We start from the raw sequence: 21,066 nt of genomic DNA, 5'->3' as shown, positions 1-21,066 counted from the left end.
CCGGAATAACAACATACTGGTGTTTTATCGCGACCCTGGTCAGGGGCTTTGCCCGGTTATGTCAGCAAGGTAAAGCCACACCAGCCACGGCAGTAGCATAGCCACAGATCGAGGGGTTCCTTCGCTCTATGGACGCCTGGGACAATTAGATACTGGAGGGAAGGGTCTAAAGGCTGCATACAGCTGGCAGATTCCCTTGAATGAGATATGGACAGGCAATCACCAACCAGGCACTTCGTTCCCGTTTTACAGATTGCTACGCCCTGCTCATAGCTCAACAAAACCGCTAGAATTGGCCGAGTGACGGCATGTCGCCAATTATCGAAACTCAAGTTCCAGCATCTTAAAGCCGACTCAACAGGTAATGGGATAGACAACCGAAAAGTGCGGCATCGGGGGAAATCCGGTTTGCGTCTTCCCCGCATTATCGGCCTGATCTCCGACTGCCGATATAGGACGTCCACGGCGAAGGTATAAGAGCGAATCTCCACTATCGTCGTCATTCAGCTGTATCACACAGTACACGCATCACCGACTGTCTTACATTCACGATTGTAGAGAAATACAACAAAGGATCATGGCATCTAAGAAAACCTACAACATCCTCGTCCTGCCCGGCGACGGCATCGGGCCCGAGGTAATGACCGAAGCCACAAAGGTCCTATCCACATTCAACACCCAGAGCACCCAATTCAACCTCCAAGAGGAACTCATCGGGGGAATCAGCATCGACACGCACGGGAAGTCAGTTACCCAGTCCGTCAAAGACGCATCAGTGGCCGCAGACGCTGTGCTCTTCGCTGCCGTCGGAGGCCCGAAGTGGGATCATATCCGACGTGGGCTGGACGGGCCAGAAGGTGGACTGCTGCAGGTCCGTAAGGCGATGGACATCTATGCAAATCTGCGGCCGTGCTCGGTTGATATGCCCAGTCGGGAGATTGCGAGGGACTTCAGCCCGTTTCGACAGGATGTTATTGAGGGGGTGGACTTTGTTGTTGTGAGAGAAAACTGTGGGGGTGCTTATTTTGGGAAGAAGGTGGAAGAAGATGATTATGGTATGTCTTTCAATATCTCATAATAAAATGGGCTGGTTTTCTAATATTATCTACAGCAATGGACGAATGGGGCTATTCCACCGCTGAAATCCAACGCATCACCCGCCTCTCAGCTGAACTTGCCCTGCGTCATGACCCCCCATGGCCGGTAATCTCCCTGGACAAAGCCAACGTGCTCGCCTCGTCGCGTCTCTGGCGCCGCGTCGTCGAGAAGACCATGGTTGAAGAATACCCCCAGGTGAAGCTAATCCACCAGCTCGCGGACTCGGCATCCCTGATCATGGCTACGAACCCACGGGCTTTGAACGGTGTTATCCTGGCGGATAATACATTCGGAGATATGGTCTCTGACCAGGCTGGATCTCTGGTTGGCACGCTGGGAGTCTTGCCGAGTGCCAGCGTGGACGGATTACCTCGTCCGGGTGAGGACAAGAAGGTGAATGGACTGTACGAGCCGACGCATGGATCTGCTCCAACGTATGTATAGAAAATTCCCTACGGACAGCTGATGCTAATGAAATATAGAATTGCCGGGAAGAACATCGCTAACCCGACCGCCATGATTCTTTGTGTTGCGCTGATGTTCCGATACTCCTTCAACATGGAGAAAGAGGCACGGCAGATAGAAGATGCAGTGCGGGCAGTACTCGACAGGGGAATCCGTACATCCGATCTGGGAGGTAAGGCAGGAACTAAAGAGTTTGGAGACGCAGTGGTTGCAGCACTACAGGGAGCACAGTAGTAGATAGACATGAGATAAACGAATGGCCTTGTCTAGACTACTTAGTATATATATGTCATTTCAATATACCTCCAGCCTCGGAAGGGCACGTTGCTTGAAATAGGAATCTGAGCAAGAAAGCAACAAGAAAGACATCGAGTTACAGTCTTCCTCCACGGTCTAGGGCCAAATCACCGCTTGAACCCGCTACCGCCAGCCCCAGATGCGGATCCAGACCCGGGGAAACCACTGGGGGTAGGGAAGTCACCGCTGCCACTGCCTCCAGAGCCAGATTCAGAGCCAGATCCGGTTCCAGGGAAGCCACTGGAGCCACTGCCTTCAGAGCCTGAGCCAGATCCGGGGAAACCACTGGGGGTAGGGAGATTACCAAAGCCACCGCTGCCACTGCCACTGCCACTGCCTCCAGAGCCAGATCCTGGGAAACCACTGGGGCTAGGGAAACCACCAAAGCCACCACCACTGCCACTGCCACCAAACCCACTGCTCCCAGAACCTGAGCCCGAGCCTGAGCCGGAGCTTGAGCCCGAGCCAGATCCGGGGAAACCACTGGGAGTAGGGAAGTCACCGCTGCCACTGCCTCCAGAGCCAGATCCTGGGAAGCCACTTGGAGCAGGGAAGCCACCAAAGCCACCACCACTGCCACTTCCTCCAGAGCCGAAGCCAGCACCAGGTGCGCCACTAGGGCTGGGGACTTCGGCGAACAAACTTTCATCTTCATCAGAGCCAGAACCGAAGCCAGCACCCGGAATGCCACTAGGGAAGAGGCCACCGAATCCACTATCGTCAGAGCCAGATCCAGAGCCCGAACCGGGAATACCACTTGGGAAGAGGCCACCGAAGCCACTATCGTCAGAGCCTGAACCTGAGCCTGAGCCAGAGCCAGGGAATCCACCAGAACCACTGCCTTCAGAACCTGAACCAGATCCAGATCCAAAGATGCCACTCGGAATAGGGAAACCGCCGAACCCACTGCCACCGGAGCCAGATCCAGAGCCGGAGCCACCACCAGGAATACCACTAGGGATGGGGAAACCGCCAAAACCACCGCCAGAGCCTCCAGTTGGAGTGCCTGAAGGGGCATCCCTGTTGAGACCGTTCAAATAGCCGCTGTCATAGCCACTGTCATAGCCACTGTCCTGACCCCAAGGCCAGCCACCACCGCCTCCAAAGCCAGTGCTTGGGGAAGGTGGGTAGGTTGGAGAAGCCGTAGGCGCAACCGGAACGGTTGAGCTGCCTCCGCCGCTGATTGGGGTGCCTGAGGGGGTAGAGTCGTCGGCAGCGCACTGGAGGTAGATGGCAGCGCCGTAGTAGGCGTAAGAGTCGGCGTTGTTGAGCGCGGTGTTGGTATCAAGGCTTTGGACCTCCTCGTAGCCATAGGCCATGTCCTCAGTACCGGGGCTGTAGATGCCAGTGGCGTGGGTGAACTCGTGGAGCGCAATACCACCCTGGTCAAGGTATCCGCATGTGTCTGATGAAGCCTCGGTCTCGTAGTACAAGTCACAGTTGACGACGATATTGTCGGATGGGTAGGTCATGGCGGCGATGTTGCCGCTGCAGTCGTCCTGGCTTCGGGGGGCACAGTAGTAGGTCATCGTTCCGGTGCTGGTTGCTTCGGAGGCAATGGCTTCCAGACGACCGGCGACCTCGTCGAGGGCATCCTGGGATTCAGTGAAGAAGAACTTCTTGAAGTTTGCGCTGGCGCCCTTGCGAGCGTCGGCGGCGCCTGCCGTGGCCATCTCGCCTGCGCGGGAGATGGCAGCCTTGACTGCTGAGTTGTATTCATCGTTGGAGCAGTCGATGGTGCTGCGAGTCTGGAGGCGGTTGGAATTGTCTGACGCAGTGAAGGAGATCTTGTTTGAACGGTAGTGGAAGGTCTTGAACTTGGTTTTGTCCGTCAGGGTTGTGTATTCAAGAGCGCCATTGGAGAAAGCTGTGTGGTCTCCATCAGAGAGGTCGTGAGAGTCGGCAATGTCGAACACAGAGGTAGCGGTCTCGTTGGGTGCGAGCTGGACGAAGGCATCGTCGTTGAGGTGCGAGCGGATATATTTGACATGGGCTCCCTTGAAAGCAGCCTCGGAGTCTGATATCATCAGTATAATTCCTGTTATTCTGTATTACAGTACGTACCACCGTGATAAACATTGACTTTGTTAGTAGGAATGTGCTCGAGAATGCCGCCTCGGCGGACAAGGCGAACAGCTTCATTGCCAGTGTTGGTGACCGCTGCGTGAACGGTGCTGTCTCCAAGAGACCTGAGGGTTACGTCAAAAGAGGGTTTTGATGCATCCTGGGCCAGCCGGGGCATCAGAATTGGCTTTCCAGCAGCCAACGAAGTGAACACTGCCAGCAGGTACACGAAAAGAACGGCGAGCGCCATGTTAAGGAAAGTGGGCAGCAGACACAGTCTGAACTTGCACAAAGAAAGGAAGGACGAGGCCAGTGGAGGAGAGTCTGGGGTGCATCACAACGACCGGCTGTTGACAGCAATATATAGGGCTTGACAACCGTATGACTGAGATATAGTAAGGGGCACGGCCTGCGACGCATACACGGGAAACGCTGCAACGGTCTTGAGCCCTGAAACGAAACAGCAAGTCCACCAATCCACCGAGGCCAGTCCCCGGAAAGACATTGGGTCGGGGACACGTCGAGACCGCGGTCTTGAAGCCAAGAGTGACGATCATCAGGCTGACAGGATCATGGTGAGACCCTCAAGGGGCCCGCGATGCTGAAACACGCCGCGTAACAGACTAAATTGACAGCTCTTCACAGCCGGGTCAAACAATGCACTTCGGAATAAACCGTAGAAACGAAGATAATCAAAAGGTCTGTTTTTTCGACCGAGGTGCATGATATTCTGCAGGTCCACGCGCTCGGTGCGGTATCAGCGTGCTTAGGGCTGAGGAACAAGCCCACCTTGGTCCAGCCAACACAACCAAGCAAACCCTGTCCAGAGTAAGACACGTACAGAATTATTCTGATTCGGGATGTTGGAGATTCACCATATCCCCAGCAAATTGCTCATAGATCCTTGCCGCACAGTGTGTCTCGTAGGGCAGGCACTATATACCAGACGCCCGGACCTTCATACTTGACACCCCCGCGAGAACGGGAAAGACTGTTGTATTTCTATTGGGCAAATCCAGTTTTAAAATGCTTTTAACGTAGTTTAAGCTGTGTGAAGCTTTGATTAAACGGCGGACTAGCATGTGCGGGGACCGGGAATAGCACCACTTGGCAATTAAGTTAATTCCGATATAAACTCGACACTCTACACTCACAGCGCCAGGCGACAGGTGGAAGAATATTGAAGGATGTTTGGTGATGCTGGCTTCCTGTTTGTAGATTCGTAAGACGTGGATCTGCCGAGCCCCATTGACCCCCACCGGCGATATCGGATCCATCATGTCGTGATCGCATTCGTAACGTGTTCGATCCTTTGGTCGAAGAGGAAATAAGCGGTTTCACGCTGAGAATCCCTGGTGGGACATCCCAAGCCGGCAGGCAGAACCCTTCTTTGGTCCGACCACGGCCTGGACGCAGCTTGCGAGAGAATGCTGAGCATGCGCTGGAAACAGACGTAGATCATTCCAACCGTTACTTCACATAATCCTGTTGCTTAGTCTTTCAAAAGTTCGTTTATGCCGATGGGCTATATCGTCTGTCGGGGTGAAACTGGACATATCAGTATACGTGGTGCCACCGGTTCACAAGCAGCAGACAATCAACTAAATACTCTTACCAAGATTCAGTGTGATTCCGGGTTGGGAAGCAGCTTTGATACTGTGTATTAACTACTTCCTCGACAACGCATCCATCATGTCCTTGGGATAGGTAAAGTAAGAATCTATAGTGCTCGCACCATGCCGGTTAAGCCGCTGTCAACGGCGACTATCAATGGTGTGCGGTTATTGCCATCAGGGCGAGGAAGAGCATGCCCCATCTCATAAACTCCTCGGCAATACCGTCATATCCATTTTCCATTACAATGTACAGCAAGGAAGGATCCGCTCGTTGGGGCTCAAGATATTGTGTCTGTTGGAGTAGCAGGCGTGTAACTTCAAGTTTCCGGTCCCATACGGCGCATGCCAAAGCGCAGGGAATAACCTTGCCGGGCCTGTAGAAGATATCGGTGGTTTCTCTAGAGTCAACCTCTTTAGTCGCTAGAGCTCTGCGGGTTTGCTCACGGGCTAGCATTTTTTCGAGCAGTAGAGAGACGATATCCACTGATCGGTATCTCACTGCATCGAAGAGGAGCAAGGCGGCCCTGGTTGGTTGTGACAATGTGCTTGGTATGCATTTTTATGGCCAATGGCATACTGCTGCAATGAAATAAAATAAAAAAACAGTGAGCAAAAAACATACAACAGCTGGGATTCGCATGTGGTCACCCACCATACTACTAACCAGCCGGCGTGTGGCTTAAGTACGGCTGAGCGGACGGGAAGCCCTGTTTTCCACACCCTGTGGTCGTATGTAGCAGAAGTATTTAAAGAGATGTTGATACAGTAGAATTCGTACCCAGACCGCTACATTTGACTGTTTATGAGGAAGTAAAAGACGGATGGTTTCATCTGCCCCATCACGAATAGCACAGTGAAGGGCGGTACCGCCAGACCAGCTGGTATTATCGAAGTTGGATACATGTGGAATTAGTGACTCAATGATATTGTCTTTGGCTGCTCGAGCTGCCGAAACAAGTGCTGTTGGCTTCTCAATCTCGCAGTCAGTGTCTGCCTCACCGCGCTGTAGAAGCTCCTGAAGCAGAGGGATATCCCCCACCGTGGCAGCAGCACAGACCATGAGATCTGGGTCTGAGCAGGGGCCGCTGGTGACTTGGACCTTCCAGACATTGAGCAACGTAGCGAGAGAATGGGAGCAGTCGCTGACCCAGGCGTGGCGCACAAACTCCGGCATTGAGGGTTAGGATATCAGGGCTCCTCCTAATAAAAGGGCCCTGACAAGATTATCCGGGTCCTGCTCATTGCCAAAGGCGGCATGTAATGGGGAGTGACTATCACTCATTCCAACATTGGGATCCGCCCCTTGTCCGATTTGCACGCGCAATACAGAGCCTCATTATAATAGATATTGTTATTTAATTATAGTAAAAGTCTAACTACTCGCATGCTGGCAGTTGTACTGCAGCTGCCTAGTGGGTAGTATTTCAGTGTTGCAGCGTTAGAAGATCTACATCCTCTAGCACCTGTGAGTATTTCCTAGAGCCAATCTTAGACAAGTGACAGAATTGAAAGGAACCTTGGACATGTATTGCGAGTCAAGCGGCGTTTCGCCGAATCGCCGACGAGCTCTCCACTCCGGCGTTTGGCCGCGGGTCAAACTAACGGCATTAACTTGGAAAAGGTTGATTAGAACACAAATGTTAGTTGGTTTTTGGTGATTTATGAAAGCGGCAAATGGCCGAGCCCTTGAACTACAGGGGTGGTCAACACTTGTGAAGTCATTGAGGGGTGACAGTCTCCGCACAGGCGATTGGCACAGCAGTATACATAGGAGACGTAAGAGTATTTCGGGAGCTCTTCTATTTATTTGCCTTTAGCACGATACTAAGTGTGCTAACTTTCTGGATCTTGGTTCACACAACAATGCAGCTCCATCACCTGCTTACCGGCTCCTATACCAACACTACACTCTTTCTCCTCGCCTTCGACAGTGTCTCGAGGACGTTGAGCTTGAACTCGACAGTTCCGGGATATGGACTGCATCAATTTGTGACGAGCAATTCCGCCAAGAATCGTATCTACGCAACTGCCATGAGCGAGCCTCCGCGCTTATTCTCTTGGAGTGTCGATGAGAACTTCAAGTTCAATCACCTCCACACGGTCAACATTAGTAGCTGGGCCCTATAACCGGGATTTACGAGCCATTCTGCTGACCTTTTGCAGCTTCCTCCGCCTGCTACGTCTCGGACGACGGCCAGTACGCTTTCAGTGCTGGAGGACCTACCGCGCATGTGCATGCTCTTGACCAGGACGGGGGCATAGATCAGCTGGTTGACGAGATCGATCTTCTGCCATCGGAGGAGATTGAAAGAGTGGACAAAACCCGCAATGCTGTCGTAAGTAGGCTGTGGACTCTATGTCAGGACATTCAACTAAATCTCATTCTTAGCTGTACGGAGCCCATGCGTTCGATGTCAATGTCAACAATAAAGCCTTCATTCCTGATCTGTATGTGAACTAACTGTGCCTTTTTTTCCCTGGCTCTTATTATCCCCTTTCTAACTCGGCCAGTGGCATGAATTCCATCTATATGTACGACATTGCAGCAAATGGGTCTGCAACGCTGCTATCGATCAACCTGAGCCCCACAGAAGGTCCACGCAATACTTATCCCAGTAAGGATGGGAGGCTTCTCTATGTCGTAGGCTTCCCCCGAAACTAAAGCACGTAGGAATCTAATTTGATGAAATATTACAGATAACGGAACACTGTGAGTGGACAAAGTTCCGCATGACTGCACAGCACCTATTTACTAACGAGGTGACTTCCAGCGCAATGGCTTGATGTGTATGAGATTGGAAATACCCAGCTGAAACACGTACAGCGCGGTAGTGCCATACCAAACAGTAAGAATGTGAAAATCTGCCAATACGCAAAATTAAATTTCCTGACGGGATTTGCAGACGTTCGCGGTGAATTCACCTTCCGCAGTAATACCGTCCAGCCGTCTCGAGATGGAAGATATCTTTTCACCTCGAGCCGAAGCTGGAATAGTCCAGGTGCAAATGGATATGTCGCAGCCTTTGCGCTGAACGAAACAGGCTACCTGGTAGAAGAAGCAGCTCTAACCTTTTATGAAGCCCCTGTCTCTCTCGGATCCGCAGGTGGTCTTCGGGTTGCTCCGTGGACTGATGAGACCAATTGTGATCCCAACGGCCTGACAGACTATATGTATCTGAGTGATACATCAGAGGGCTGGATGTTTATTGTTGGCTGGACTCCGTCTAATGCGTCCTTGGGCCTTATCGCGTCGTATCGGTACATTGACAACACGTCACCATACGAGGCTACCTGGCTAGATTAGGGATACAACACGTGTGGCTTCGACCAGATTATAAACCAATTAAGGCTGAATCAGGACTTAACTCTCTCTCCTTGTATGACATCGCTGGCTGGATCTTCGGTCAACACTTTTGGGGAAAATGAATATGCTGAATATCTCATAGCCATTGACCTAAACTTCAGGGGCAAAAATGACATGTATGCACCCTTTTTCGTTCATTCGTTCATCTGTAAGTCACCCCCGGGTCCTGCCCCTCGGAGTTTGCCCGGAGAGTGAAGGGGCATCCTTCCTCAAGTTAGATATAGCATCCTGTCCTGTTAATGCGGGGAACGCGGGGAAGATCTGTACCTACTCGTATAACTTCGAATACTGTCGGCCATTCGCCGGTTCCCGTTGAATCCTGACAGCGAGATTCCTCATCTACCCGACTTCAGAGGCTGCTTTAAGTGCAAGTCAAAAAGCCACACTCCGACTCGATTAGTGATTTCACCGAAACAATAATCAACTTTCAAGCGCTTTGCTTTCCCTTGCAAAACAGTTCATATCAGCATGGCAACCAAAAAGCTAGCCTCATGGGCTCTGGCCCTTCAATTCTCCAATCTCACCCAGCCTGTAACCGACATGGCAGTCAAGAGCATCTATAACTGGGCGGGTTGTGCCATTGGCGGGTACGCGCTTCCACCAGCCGGCATTGCCCTAGAGGCACTATCCCCTCTACTCCCACAGCACTCTGGCAATTGCTCAATCCTGGGCTCAGACGCACTTGTCGATGTCCAAACTGCAGCTCTGGTCAACGGTATAGCATCCCATGTCGACGATTATGATGACACACACGCCGACACCCCAGTGCATCCATCAGGACCTGTAGCATCTGCGCTGCTCGCAATGGCTGAGCTAAGATCTCCAGTCTCCGGGCCGGATTTCATCACAGCTTTCGTGGCCGGTGTTGAAGCGGAATGCAAGCTGGGGGTCGCTGTATACCCTGAACATTATGATATTGGATGGCGTAAGTAAATTTGTGCCCCAGCAGCAAAGGGGGAGCCCAGGTCCTGTTCCTTTGGCCACTGTGCTAATTCCACGAGTAGACATCACCAGTACGACCGGCTCGATAGGAGCAGCCGTCGCCGTTGGTAAACTTTTGGGACTTGACCTCGAGCAACTGCAGCACGCCATTGGCATCGCGTCTGTCCAGGTTATTGGCATGCGTGATTCCTTTGGCACCGATACAAAGCCCTTCCATGTTGGGCGTGCTGCGCAGTCCGGGATCCAGGCTGCAGTCCTCGCACAGAATGGGTATGGAAGCATGTTGGAGGGGCTGGAAGGAGAGTACGGCTGGGCGCATGTCGTGAGTACGCGTCAGAACGTCACAAAGGAGCTCTCGACCCTCGGAAGCATTTGGGAAATCACCAAGAATACTTTCAAGCCTTTCCCTTGTGATCGGATTATCCATGCCGCCATTGATGGGTGGATTCAGATCCATGATCAGGCAGTGAAGAAGGGTCTCCGCATCGCTGATATAAAGAATGCCACGGCGCGAGTGAACCCGATTGTACTGTCCTTGACCGACAATCATGATCCCAAAACGGGATTGGATGCGAAATTCAGTGTTTACCATGCTGGTGCCGTCGCACTGATCTATGGCGAGGCAACTCCAGCCCAGTTCACAGATGAAGTTGTCAAAGACTCGGCCGTGATAAGCCTTCGCGATAAAGTCAGTGTCACAGCTGCCAAAGAGGTAAGTGAACATGAAGCCTTTGTCGCTGTTGAATTCGCAAATGGAACAAAGCTGGAGATCCATGTTGAGCACGCTTTGGGAAGTGTCGAGAAGCCCTTGTCAGCTGAGCAGCTGAAAGAAAAGTTTCTAGAACAAGTGAGCGCTCAAATCGGAGACAAACAGGCCGCTGCTGCATTTAGTGCATTTTCTCAGATCGCAAATATGACAGATGTGGGCAAGATCGCGCGCAAGTTCAAACAGCACCCCCGCCTGTACAAAGAACTGAATAGTTCTCCGTGAAGCCACACAAATCGAGCGTCCTGCCTGCAGCCATGAGCAGTTTTACTACTTCGATGCCGTTTTGTATCACAGCCATGGCCCGGAGCGTATATTCGTGTCGGTGCTTTCTTGATCTGATAGACCCTGATGCAGAATATCGAAAGTTAAGCCCTAGCATGATATTTCCCAATAGCCATTATTTATAGCAGTGTAAACTCTCTACTCGTGAAGGAGCATCGCATCACAAATGGAACACAGAAACATTAATATTATAGCTTTTCATAAGTTGCTCGCTTCTTCCCAAGGAGTGCCTGGAAAGAGACCGGGATATCTTTTGTCTGCAGTGCTGCGCTGTTCCACACAGCAGTGTACTTAAGGCCTGGGGTTGTCAGTGAGCAAACAACACATATTCTTATTTGTTAGGAATCATACCATCCTCAACAGTATGGTCCCTGCTGAAGTCCAAGAAATTCTTCGTTCCCTGCACCGCAACCGGACTCTTCTCACTGATCAAAGACGCCAGGTTCAGACCCTCCTCCAACGCCTTGGCCTTGGTAGGGAGCACCTTATTGACGAATCTCTCCTCCAAGGCCTCTGCAGCATCAAATACCCTAGCTGTTAAGCTCACCTCCTTCACCCAGCCGTACGACCGCACAATCTTGGGCAGCCGGGTCAAACTACTCAGGTCTGCAGCAATTCCCAGATCCACCTCCTTCACACTGAACACGGCGTCCTGCGCAGCGATGCGAATATCAGCGCAGCATGCAAGATCAACTGCGATGCCGAATGCATACCCATGCAGGACACAAATAACCGCTACCCCGAATTAGCCTTATAATCAGAGATGATAACTACCTGGTACATACGCTTCTCACACCGTTCAATACTCGTCACGCAGTCCTGGAAATCCTGTGCCCACCGCCTCACCGCAACGGCGTGTCTTGCTGCATCAATTGTATCCTCCGGTCGAGGATTAAACATCGTTCCCTCCTTGTTCGCAGAGACGACATCGAGACCAGCGCTGAAGGCCTTGTCGCCTGCGCCAGAGAAAACGATTGCCCGGACAGAAGGGTCTACGGAGAGACTGTCGAAGATATCCCGTAGTTCAAACCGCATCCTATCTCGGTTATAATCATTCATCTGCTATTGCGATAGTATGGATAACTTACTCCTCGAGAAATGCATTGCGCTTGGTGGGCCGGTTGATCTCCACATGCGCCACCCATTCCCGTGGCCGCGTCACGGCAAAATTTGTATAAGTTTTGCCTGCCATTGCGATATCTGTGATAATGACTGCGGATGTGAAATGATTTGGGGGGATTACTCTTTATATCTTCACGACCGGGGGGCCTGACTAGTTAGTTAGCTGGTTCGGGCGGATTATGTAAATACGTATTAGCAATCATCCCCCCACGAGAGCCAGCCAGGGGCCATTAATTACTTACCATGGTATGCAAATGCGGTTCTTGGCTCTGGAACCAGCGCTGCTTTGGTCAAGTACTGTTGATTTAAGCTGCGGTGGCCGTTCCTCCTCGGTTATCGTCAATAAATGCACGTTGACCGATGCCACTGCGCGCAAGGCAATATCGCACCAAAAGTAAGCTTTACAGTGGCCTGATTATAGATAGTCTACTGCCACAACGAACATTCCCTTGCCGGCATCCACTAGAATGGATTCCATATGGTATTAATAATTATATACAAGACCAGCAGACTACATAACTAAAGCCCTTGTGCTCTCAATACTCTGCAACACCGACCCAGCCCTGTCAGCCATGTCCGTCCAGACCATACGCCCCAACGGTGATATTCCATCAACCACTTGGTCCTGCCCTCCCAGCGCACGACTCAACTGCGTCCACAGCTCCGCCGAAAAAACACAGAGCATCCACATATACATAAAGGCCTTCGCACCAGATGCCGGAGTCTCCTCGTCCACGCGCAGCGCCGGCGCATTCAGCGACCCCATTTCCACCTTGGGCAGGACAATCGCCCAGTTCTGGCGCAGGCGAGGTAGGCTTGGTGAGTGGTTGATGCACCGCTGGACCAGGGAGAATACAGTCGTGTATATATCTGTTAGTCGGGAATGGCAGGACCCGAGCATGAGGATTGTGGCTTCGTCTGGGGAGAGGCCGAGACGGGTCTGGATTAAGTCTGTGAATTGTGTTGTGAGGCGGAATAGGTCGTCGAGAATAAAAGGCATTTCTGAGCGTGCGCTTGTGCTTGTACAATTGGAAGAGTTGCTACTGGCTGCTTCTGGCATTGTTGGCAGGTTTGCTGTCAGTTCAGCCAGCGCGATACTGAGGCCTGCCAGTTCGTGGGTGGTCGATGTTGACAGAGACGGGAGCTGCAGTGTCTGGACATCGCTCTCCCATGATGGACGCGTGTCTGGCGACCATAATAATGCCTGGTCGTTAATTGTCGGTTCGAGTTGGCAGATATTGTCCTGGTTCAGCATATCAGCGATGTCTGACCACGGTCCGCTGTCCAAGGACACGTCAAGAGCGCCGTCACCAGATCCGGTGTCTAGCGAAGGCAACTGTGATAGAACATCCTGTGGATTCGGCGTTTTCTGCGACTGCAACGAGCGAGACTTTATCGAGCCCCGCGGGGCACGAGGCGCAAAGCGACAGACCGTGTCGAGTCGCAGACATCGCTCACACCGGGTGTGGCCGGGTTTGAGGATACATCGGAGTTTCTGTCCATGACACCGATCGCAGGCCGACCTGGTCTTCCTCTCTTGTTGTGCCAGACGTGAATCCATGCTGGGTGGTGGGAGAAGTTGGATTGGGGAAAAAGGAGAGTCTGAGGTGGCGAGTTCGGCGTTTTCTGGTCGGACCATTCGGCGTTATAACAAGACCATATAAGCGTGCATTCACAGGTAGTTATAGTCCACTCCCAACAACAGCTGATTTTAACATGGTCTCCCTTGAAGATATTCGCGCTCACAATGCGCAGGTCTCGTCCTCTTTCCCCCCTGGCCTCGTTGCCCTGTTCGTCGGCGCTACGAGTGGCATCGGCGCAGCCACATTGAAGGCATTCGCAAAGAATACTCGCAGCCCTCGCGCCTACTTTGTCGGTCGCTCCCAGGAAGCCGCAGACCAGATCCTCGCCGAATGCAAGACCCGTAATCCAGAAGGGGAATACATCTTCATCCAAGCAGACGTCAGCCTCATCCGGGTCGTGGACGAAGTGTGCGCCCAGATCAAGGCAAAAGAAACAGAACTGAACATCATCTGTCTCAGTCAGGGAGTTGCCAGCTTTGACCGGATTGGTATGATACTATATCAATTATCTAATATTGTTGTTGACTGAGTACTAGAAACACCGGAGGGCATCCACCTCCTCACAGCCCTACTTCACTACTCTCGAGCCCGCTTCATCACCCAGCTTCTTCCCCTCGTACAACACGCGTCTAGTATTCGCCGCGTATTAACTGTGGGTGCTGCTGGTTTAGAAGGAGCCATCGACACATCAGACTTCCCGGCGCTGCGTGTCCCGTTTGAGAAGATCCGGCCTCACATCGCCAGTCTTCTAACCCTTGCCCTGGAGGCCATGGCCCGGAAGGCGCCTGAAGTGTCCTTCATCCATGGCTACCCCGGGGCCGTAAACACTCCGCTCACACAGCGCATGCTCGGCAGTGCTGCTGCGACTGTGGGTGTTGAGATGCCAGATGACTGGATGGAGCCGGAGGAGAGTGGGGAGAGGCACTTGTTTCTCTTGACTAGTGGGAGATATCCAGCTGCTGAGCTGGGTATTGGAGGAAAGGATAAAGGCGCCGTTCAAGGGATAAATGGACAGGCTGGTAGTGGAGTGTATTCGATTGGGTGGGATGGGGAGTGTGTGTCGTCGGAGGCACTGGAGGTCCTGAGGGGCTTGAGGGAGGAGGGACTTGTTGACAAGGTGTGGGCGCATACCGAGGGTGAATTCGCAAGAATCACTGCAATTAATTGATAAGTTGATTGCTCTAATATATACATGTTTAAGAAATACATGTTGTCCGAACTTATAGACTAGCACCGCGCTCCTACGAATAGGGAATACAATGAAACATCCTAACATCGCCACCAATACATGACAAGAGGCGCTAGACCGCTACACCAAAAACCCTGCAAGGCTGGTGGCTAGCCAGCTATCCTCAACAATACATCTTTCGAGCAGCGGAGCCTGGTCTCATAAAGGCTGTTGCCCGTAGAAAGCGACTCGTATACAACAAGACCACGTGCTATGATAGCGCCAGCAGGGCCCTCAGTACTCGCAACGACACCAAGCTTGTTGGTCGGCGGGACCTCCGTGACTTCAAGGGGCATGGTCAATTCGTTATATTCTTTATTGTGGTGTGGATATGGTGAAGAGATGATTTGAGGTCCTGGAAGAACCATCCTTCACGAGTGGGCTAATGAAGGCTGGGCAGCGTTGCGCTCCATACTGGGGAGGTGGTCGAAGACTTCCATGATACATTTTGTTAGTTATTTATGTTGAGTAAATGGAATATTTATACCCATACCAGGCCCGCCCGAAGAACATCATCAGTCAGGGATCATAAATGCCTAAGATGGATCCGAAAATGCTAGCATTGGCCCACATAAGTTGTGGCAAGGTCACGATGGGCTGTCCAGGGCAGGGATAAGTCGTCCATGGCCGGCGTGTGTCTAGTTGGGTAATCATATCGAACACTTGAATAATCATATTGTCGTTAGCTGTGCGTGTGGGCCAGGTTAATGAGTAATTCCATACCGACTTTGTGCTTACCGAGCCTAAAGCACGCAGTTAACAGCCTTTGTTAGTGGCTTTCAGGCAATGTTCTGCCTGTCAAATGCCGGAGTGATTCGGTTCATCTGGGTAGATTATCCTGGAAGTAACAAGAGCCTAGGCATACCGGTGCCTGTGCCGACAGCGCCTTAATTGCACCATTAGCACGATGAACCAAAAAGAGCCATAATATAAGAGGGAACACAACGTACCCGGCCTTCAGGGCATTCGGGCTTCTGGGGACGACTCTGAGGTTGACACCAAGTGTAATAATGCTCTAGACGGGGTCGAGGATAATTGCGAGAAGCTCGTTGGTTGCTGGCGGGGTTCCTGGAATGGAAATCGCATTCTCTGGCGACCTTGGTAGGATTTGATGTCCGTGAGATGGATGGTATCCGCGATAACCATGCACAGCTGGCGGTTAGCCAGGCTGCGATAGAAATGTGGGAAACAGAGCTGAAGCTCACGAGTGTTTCCTGTATCAACAACACTCTTACCACAGGCAGGAACGCTACCGCTCCTTCCTGGCAAGACAGACACAGCTTGGCCGACGTGGAAGCTACAGCCCGTGCACTCCAATCTCACCGATGCTGCTCCCTCTACTGCATTACACCTGCTCACCACGCAGTTCGTTTAATCCCAAGCATGTTGAACATACCAATCCCGAACATGTCCTCGGCCTGTGAACGAAATTGTCTCATACCTGGCGTAACTTGGGTCGTTGGCGTATTCCTCATGGGAGTCCTCGTGCAGCGGCTCATCACCGACTTCAAAACCAAGTAAGTCCAGTGCCACTAAATCCTCCACCCCGGCTTATAGTCCCATTGGCGCTATGAGCGGACGGACATCTGCATCAACACCCAGTCTGGCCCCGTCAAAGGCCATCCCGAGGCTATTGGTCGATTTTTGGCGGAGCTGTCGGAATAAACACGTAAGTTGACGGTTCAGTTATTTATTACGCCATGCCGTACTAATCACATACGTTCTTGACTTTCTAGGAGTGTTAATGGCGTTCCCTTTCTGTTTTAGGGCTTATCCCTTGCTACTCTTTACTTATGTAGTAGATCTTAGCAGGCCCTGAGCATTCTTAAGAAACCTGAGGTATTTACTAAATACTAGATAACTAAAAGACTAAGTACGCTGAATAAGTAATCTACCGAACTCTGGATGTTATCACATATCTTAACTAACTAAATATAGGCTTGAAGACTTTATAACTAGATAACTAGATGGCTCTTAATTCTAGAGCACAGATCCCAGTCCTTACTATCCTAGACTATATAGCTATAAAAGAATAGTTTAATAGTGTTTGAGTTAAGCTGAGTACTCTAATACTAAACTATTCTGATAAAGGATTGTGAGATCAACTCCTATTCTGCCAATTAGACTAAGTCTAATGTAGATCGTAGAAAGTTATCTAACTTTTAGAAGCATATTCTATGTTACAGCGCCATGGAGAATTCGAGAGAGTTGATATTCAATGATGGACTCTTTTTAACAGCTGAAGGGTATGTTCTAGTTGGTAATGTAGTTGTGGACCATTTGATACTGCTACTCAACGGGGCAAGTGATCTAAACCGATACCACGACGTTGAGATATTACACCCCTTTTCATATCGAAGTACACGGAACTTTTTGAGGTGCCTGGGGACAGTTCTTGACTTGATATACATACATGAAGGAGCGAAGGCCTCAAGGCCAAGGAATATAAACCCGCGCCTTGCGAACCTACTCGTCGTACCAAAGAAGGAGCAGCAGAACAGAATTCATTTTCGGAGTATACCAGAATGAAAAGTCCAATCCTTCGTACATAATTTTGGAGAATCTAGTGCCATATTCGAAGACCTCGAGAATATCGAAAGTAGGCTAAGTAGCACTAAGGAAAGTCAGGGATAAGCCTTCCAGCGCCGGGATTTATGGCATCATACACTTCACTTAATATATCAAGCAGCTCTTCGGATCCTTTCGGAAGCCGTATTATGTCGTCTGCTGTATACGCTTCGATGCGAAACCGCCCAGGGGGTCGCGGCGTGCCAGAAATCAGGGGCCCAATTAGGCGCATCGTCACATCACTGGATCTCCTAAGGGAAGGTCCTTGTGTCCTGTCAAGGATATCTAGGAGGTTGTTAAAGGCTGTATCAGACAGATCGCGTATCCTAATTCTCATTAGGTGTCTGTGAACATGTAACCTTGGTAAAAACGTACATGCAGTCTGATATATCAAAGTCATTTGTCCTAGTAAGTCCACCCGGTGGCGGTATAAGGCCAAGGATTCCCTGGTGGAACCTAGCTGCCAGGGCGTGGAATCGTCGTCCAAGAATCTGTAGTCTGGAAACTTCTCTATGACGGGTCTTATATTCCGGGGATGACGGATCCAGGCCGTGATATATCTCTTTCATCATGGCGCTGGTGACGTCTGCTTTGGCATTGTTGCCAGGGTTTCCAGGTCTCTTTGTCGCCTGCAGATGGTTTGAACTCGAGTTGATGAAGTTCGTCAATACTCGGCTATTGGAAGGCACACTATCTTCAAAGAGACGGAGAATATGATACCGACGAAGAATCCCGTACGCAGTGATATTGCAATCTAGGCTGCTGATGATTTCAAATCGCACTTGAGGCGAGACAGTGGGCTCAACCTGCCAAAAGCGAGACGAGCCTTTTGACTGATGGGAGATGACTAGTTCGCGCAAACTAGCAATCGCATAAGGGCTAGCTATCATGATATGAACTAGTGTAGCGGTTTTAGCATGTTTTGCCCCTAGACCTCGCAGCTCCTTCTCAATATATTCTGGAAAGAAGGTCTGCTCCGGTGGTGGAACATTGTGCAAGATGCACCTTTGTCTCTCCTCTGCCATATACCTACCCAGCCATGGCATGGCCTGGTACGGAGAACTGTCAGCGGATATTCGTGCCTTCTTTCGGCCAGCTGTTCTGGAAATGATCGAATTATCTCGGTCCATCAAGTCCGGTTGTGAGCCTGCTACGAGGGAAAGGCCATTGGGCCCATTGATGATCTCTTCTCCCAGCGATAGTGAAGGATCGTCAAGCAAAAAATCAAACACATTCGTTGGACACGGTGGCATGCTCATGGACATGCCTGGCGCTTGATGGAAGTTGACGTCTACTACATCGGAGTTCGGTTCGGCCGGCATCGGGCCGGGTCCTTTTTCGAATATATCAACGCCAAGATCCTTATTGAAGGCTGTGGGTGCAGAGATGTTACCAAAGCTCCCTATGGAACCAGCATGATCATTTGATAAAAGTTTGGGGTCCACGCCACACTCGTCATGCGCAAACAGCCTGGTAAAGAGTAGTTAGCTGGTATCATGCCATTTTTGCTTTGCCTTTCTTATGCAAGTTGCTTCCACTAACCCGAGCTTTAAGACGACCCCCAGGACTGCTTTCAAATCGCCCGAGTCAGAAAACACTGCCGCAATGATTGCGTTCAGGGCTTTCCGGAGGACCCCCGGCGACTTTGACCCTGATCGCATATCGTATTTAAGGCAGCGGTCCAGTCCAACTTTCTGCGCAACCTCAGCACAGTGGCTGTTGCTACCGAGACGCGTTCTCAGTGAAGTTGTGCCGGCTTGCCATTCTCGCATGTTAGACACGGCGTGGTTGACTCTAACGCTGACTTACCTCGACTCCAGTCATTAGAGAAGCCAACCCAGGCCAGCAGAAACTGCATCAGAAAATTTCCAACGTGTGCTAGCCGGCTATTTCCTGGTCTGTCTTCCTCACCCTCGGCCCCTCCTTTCCCTGCTGCGTTCAATGCTAAACGCAGGAGATCCAGGTCCTGGAACTTATAGCCAAGGCGCTCTTGAACAAATATCGCATCGTCTAATGTCGCCATCGCGTCTTTGATGACAGGTGATAGATAGTTTTTCACAGCCAGGCAGTACTTGTAAAATAGCGAAACGAAGGAGGTAGAGGAACTCACAGTGCTCTGTGTCACGACCAGGAACGGCCAAGTCACCGGGGGCTCGAAAAGAACAAGATTTCACTCAGACGCTTTCGTAGCCCAACGTGGGCTCCTAGGGAATGGACAAGTACGGACGCGCAGGACGTCATCTAGTGCAAGTATTTTACGAATACAGCCGACCTCTAGTAGTCAGCGTGATCCTAGGCTCTCCATATGGCTAATCATCGGCTTGGGGCAGTAGGATTTATTCGATAGCCATGTGGCACGTAGTCCTTGGCCTTCGAAGTGTGTGGTTCTACTACAGACCGATACTGGCCCAGAGCCATCTGTGGACACGACTACAGAGCTCCCTGGATTATATGGGAATATAAGCACATTCATTCTCAAAACCACCATACAACATGAGTAGACTAATCCCCCCCAGTGTGGTTCATTCGTGGTACACCAGGTTCATGATGCTGTCCAGCCTTGCCAGGTCATCGAGCTTTCCGTATATTTTATGCCTCCTGCCGCGTCCTCCTTTATACTCATGGTGAATCTTTATCAGGTGAAACCGCAGGATAGCCCCTTCGGATGCAGTACGAGCGGGGTTTGCAGGGGTAAGCCAGCCTTAACCCATCAAGGAAGTTCCCTCCTGCAACTGTTGTTAGTACCGAATCGGGAAAGGAAATTCATTGATTGGGCTCTCGTAAAATCAATTCTGTGCTCGCCAGGTTCACAAGATGCTAAGTACAAATAGACCGTGCCCCACGAGCAAGGCTGTCCCAGAGACCCATGACAAAATCCACGCGGTCTTCCAAGTCCTGTAACTCCCTTGGGATGGTCTGGAATACGATACCGTTTGTCTCGAGAACCTGCACGAAAGTACGATGCATATCCTCCCACTCTGCTGTATCCCTGGCCATCAGTCGTGTTCCATCGTCGACCAGCCACTCCTCCTGCGGCGGACAAAGAACCACCAGCGCCTTTCTCATTCGGTCCCGGAGGTACTTCCAGTAGTATGAGCTCTCAAGGATTTCCTGCCCTTGCGGCGGTCCATATTTAACCGCGTAGACGATGGGATCAACTCCAGACCGATCACATAGAACAGGGTCAAAGGGGTCCTTGCTCTCCTCCTTGCACTGGGCTGTGAGGATTAGTTGCTGCAACTCGAGGGCTCGTTCTGGGCTATCTGTAATGTCATCGCGAGTGAATTGACGTTCTCGGAGAATCTTTCGTGCCACTTCTGTGATGGGGCGTAGATGCAGGGACGGACATTTGCGTGAGAGGGCGGCCTGTAGTGCATGTAACAGGGTTGTTTTGCCAGTACACTGGGCGCCAACAATATACACAGAGATCGGTCGGGACATGTTGCGAATATATCAAGATGCAGGCATATCAGGCACGTCGGACTCGGTGTCCAAGCAATTATATATGAGGCGTTCGATCTTATCAAAACACCGGGGGGGCTACTTGTGACCCCGCGTTTCTTGGTGCACAAGTACGTTTGACAGAGGGTCAGCATCGGTCGCACCATCTATTTAAGTCCCTACGTTCAGGGGTCTTGGAAATCTCTAGTTGTTATCAGAGATAACCA

At 51.1% G+C, this 21,066-nt stretch overlaps 9 protein-coding genes across 9 annotated transcripts, besides 2 other annotated features; 4 read left to right on the top strand and 5 right to left on the bottom strand.

Moving 5' to 3' along the window:
• Nucleotides 1–577: 577 nt before the first annotated feature.
• ASPVEDRAFT_80464 (3-isopropylmalate dehydrogenase) lies at nucleotides 578–1,797 on the top strand (the record flags this gene model as incomplete). Its single annotated transcript, XM_040816871.1, has 3 exons — nucleotides 578–1,055; nucleotides 1,112–1,532; nucleotides 1,581–1,797. 3 exons carry the CDS (start codon nucleotides 578–580, stop codon nucleotides 1,795–1,797), a joined length of 1,116 nt encoding a protein of 371 aa, XP_040664596.1.
• ASPVEDRAFT_148010 (uncharacterized protein) lies at nucleotides 1,592–4,368 on the bottom strand. Its single transcript, XM_040808146.1, has 2 exons — nucleotides 3,925–4,368; nucleotides 1,592–3,877 (listed from the first exon to the last, which is right to left on the bottom strand). The coding sequence occupies exons 1-2, from the start codon at nucleotides 4,172–4,174 to the stop codon at nucleotides 1,968–1,970; spliced, it is 2,160 nt and encodes a 719-aa protein (XP_040664595.1). The 5' UTR covers nucleotides 4,175–4,368; the 3' UTR covers nucleotides 1,592–1,967.
• Nucleotides 4,369–6,219: 1,851 nt separating this feature from the next.
• Nucleotides 6,220–6,261: a sequence feature (Protein overlapping with rRNA (ASPVEDRAFT_80461, OJI98831.1) was converted to a misc_feature.).
• A 57-nt stretch (nucleotides 6,262–6,318) lies between these two features.
• Nucleotides 6,319–6,714: a sequence feature (Protein overlapping with rRNA (ASPVEDRAFT_80461, OJI98831.1) was converted to a misc_feature.).
• Nucleotides 6,715–7,403: 689 nt separating this feature from the next.
• Nucleotides 7,404–8,844, top strand: ASPVEDRAFT_80460 (lactonase family protein; the record flags this gene model as incomplete). Its single annotated transcript, XM_040816869.1, has 7 exons — nucleotides 7,404–7,650; nucleotides 7,704–7,876; nucleotides 7,930–7,988; nucleotides 8,052–8,181; nucleotides 8,238–8,250; nucleotides 8,312–8,386; nucleotides 8,444–8,844. 7 exons carry the CDS (start codon nucleotides 7,404–7,406, stop codon nucleotides 8,842–8,844), a joined length of 1,098 nt encoding a protein of 365 aa, XP_040664593.1.
• Nucleotides 8,845–9,372: 528 nt separating this feature from the next.
• ASPVEDRAFT_125634 (MmgE/PrpD family protein) lies at nucleotides 9,373–10,837 on the top strand (the record flags this gene model as incomplete). Its single annotated transcript, XM_040806289.1, has 2 exons — nucleotides 9,373–9,829; nucleotides 9,909–10,837. 2 exons carry the CDS (start codon nucleotides 9,373–9,375, stop codon nucleotides 10,835–10,837), a joined length of 1,386 nt encoding a protein of 461 aa, XP_040664592.1.
• A 248-nt stretch (nucleotides 10,838–11,085) lies between these two features.
• ASPVEDRAFT_80458 (uncharacterized protein) lies at nucleotides 11,086–12,089 on the bottom strand (the record flags this gene model as incomplete). Its single annotated transcript, XM_040816868.1, has 4 exons — nucleotides 11,086–11,195; nucleotides 11,249–11,632; nucleotides 11,683–11,933; nucleotides 11,986–12,089. The coding sequence occupies 4 exons, from the start codon at nucleotides 12,087–12,089 to the stop codon at nucleotides 11,086–11,088; spliced, it is 849 nt and encodes a 282-aa protein (XP_040664591.1).
• A 351-nt stretch (nucleotides 12,090–12,440) lies between these two features.
• Nucleotides 12,441–13,614, bottom strand: ASPVEDRAFT_38326 (Zn(II)2Cys6 transcription factor domain-containing protein). The gene has a single exon (XM_040811677.1). It carries the CDS (start codon nucleotides 13,578–13,580, stop codon nucleotides 12,531–12,533), a length of 1,050 nt encoding a protein of 349 aa, XP_040664590.1. The 5' UTR covers nucleotides 13,581–13,614; the 3' UTR covers nucleotides 12,441–12,530.
• Nucleotides 13,615–13,735: 121 nt separating this feature from the next.
• ASPVEDRAFT_186572 (uncharacterized protein) lies at nucleotides 13,736–14,770 on the top strand (the record flags this gene model as incomplete). The annotated part of the gene is made up of 2 exons (XM_040808980.1): nucleotides 13,736–14,090; nucleotides 14,139–14,770. 2 exons carry the CDS (start codon nucleotides 13,736–13,738, stop codon nucleotides 14,768–14,770), a joined length of 987 nt encoding a protein of 328 aa, XP_040664589.1.
• A 2,310-nt stretch (nucleotides 14,771–17,080) lies between these two features.
• ASPVEDRAFT_148005 (uncharacterized protein) lies at nucleotides 17,081–19,533 on the bottom strand. The gene is made up of 5 exons (XM_040808145.1): nucleotides 19,208–19,533; nucleotides 18,941–19,154; nucleotides 17,774–18,868; nucleotides 17,497–17,724; nucleotides 17,081–17,444 (listed from the first exon to the last, which is right to left on the bottom strand). Exons 1-5 carry the CDS (start codon nucleotides 19,419–19,421, stop codon nucleotides 17,435–17,437), a joined length of 1,761 nt encoding a protein of 586 aa, XP_040664588.1. The 5' UTR covers nucleotides 19,422–19,533; the 3' UTR covers nucleotides 17,081–17,434.
• Nucleotides 19,534–20,148: 615 nt separating this feature from the next.
• Nucleotides 20,149–20,888, bottom strand: ASPVEDRAFT_38325 (ATP/GTP-binding protein). Its single transcript, XM_040811676.1, has one exon. It carries the CDS (start codon nucleotides 20,837–20,839, stop codon nucleotides 20,216–20,218), a length of 624 nt encoding a protein of 207 aa, XP_040664587.1. The 5' UTR covers nucleotides 20,840–20,888; the 3' UTR covers nucleotides 20,149–20,215.
• Nucleotides 20,889–21,066: the final 178 nt, after the last annotated feature.

Source organism: Aspergillus versicolor (assembly GCF_001890125.1).
Source record: "Aspergillus versicolor CBS 583.65 unplaced genomic scaffold ASPVEscaffold_2, whole genome shotgun sequence".
Classification (NCBI taxonomy): Eukaryota; Fungi; Ascomycota; class Eurotiomycetes; order Eurotiales; family Aspergillaceae; genus Aspergillus; species Aspergillus versicolor.
The sequence above is the reverse complement of the archived record's forward strand: the minus strand, read 5'-3'. Positions and strand labels throughout refer to the sequence as shown.

Excerpts from the sequence above, each read along its gene's own strand:
- ASPVEDRAFT_148005 (XM_040808145.1), bottom strand. The coding sequence starts at position 19,421 with ATGGCGACATTAGACGATGCGATATTTGTTCAAGAGCGCCTTGGCTAT. Across the intron at positions 19,155-19,207 it reads CTCTAATGACTGGAGTCGAG|CCGGCACAACTTCACTGAGA; the intron begins GTAAGTCAGCGT and ends GAGAATGGCAAG. Across the intron at positions 18,869-18,940 it reads GGGGTCGTCTTAAAGCTCGG|GCTGTTTGCGCATGACGAGT; the intron begins GTTAGTGGAAGC and ends ACTCTTTACCAG.
- ASPVEDRAFT_38325 (XM_040811676.1), bottom strand. The coding sequence starts at position 20,839 with ATGTCCCGACCGATCTCTGTGTATATTGTTGGCGCCCAGTGTACTGGC.
- ASPVEDRAFT_148010 (XM_040808146.1), bottom strand. The coding sequence starts at position 4,174 with ATGGCGCTCGCCGTTCTTTTCGTGTACCTGCTGGCAGTGTTCACTTCG. Across the intron at positions 3,878-3,924 it reads AGTCAATGTTTATCACGGTG|ACTCCGAGGCTGCTTTCAAG; the intron begins GTACGTACTGTA and ends TGATGATATCAG.
- ASPVEDRAFT_38326 (XM_040811677.1), bottom strand. The coding sequence starts at position 13,580 with ATGGATTCACGTCTGGCACAACAAGAGAGGAAGACCAGGTCGGCCTGC.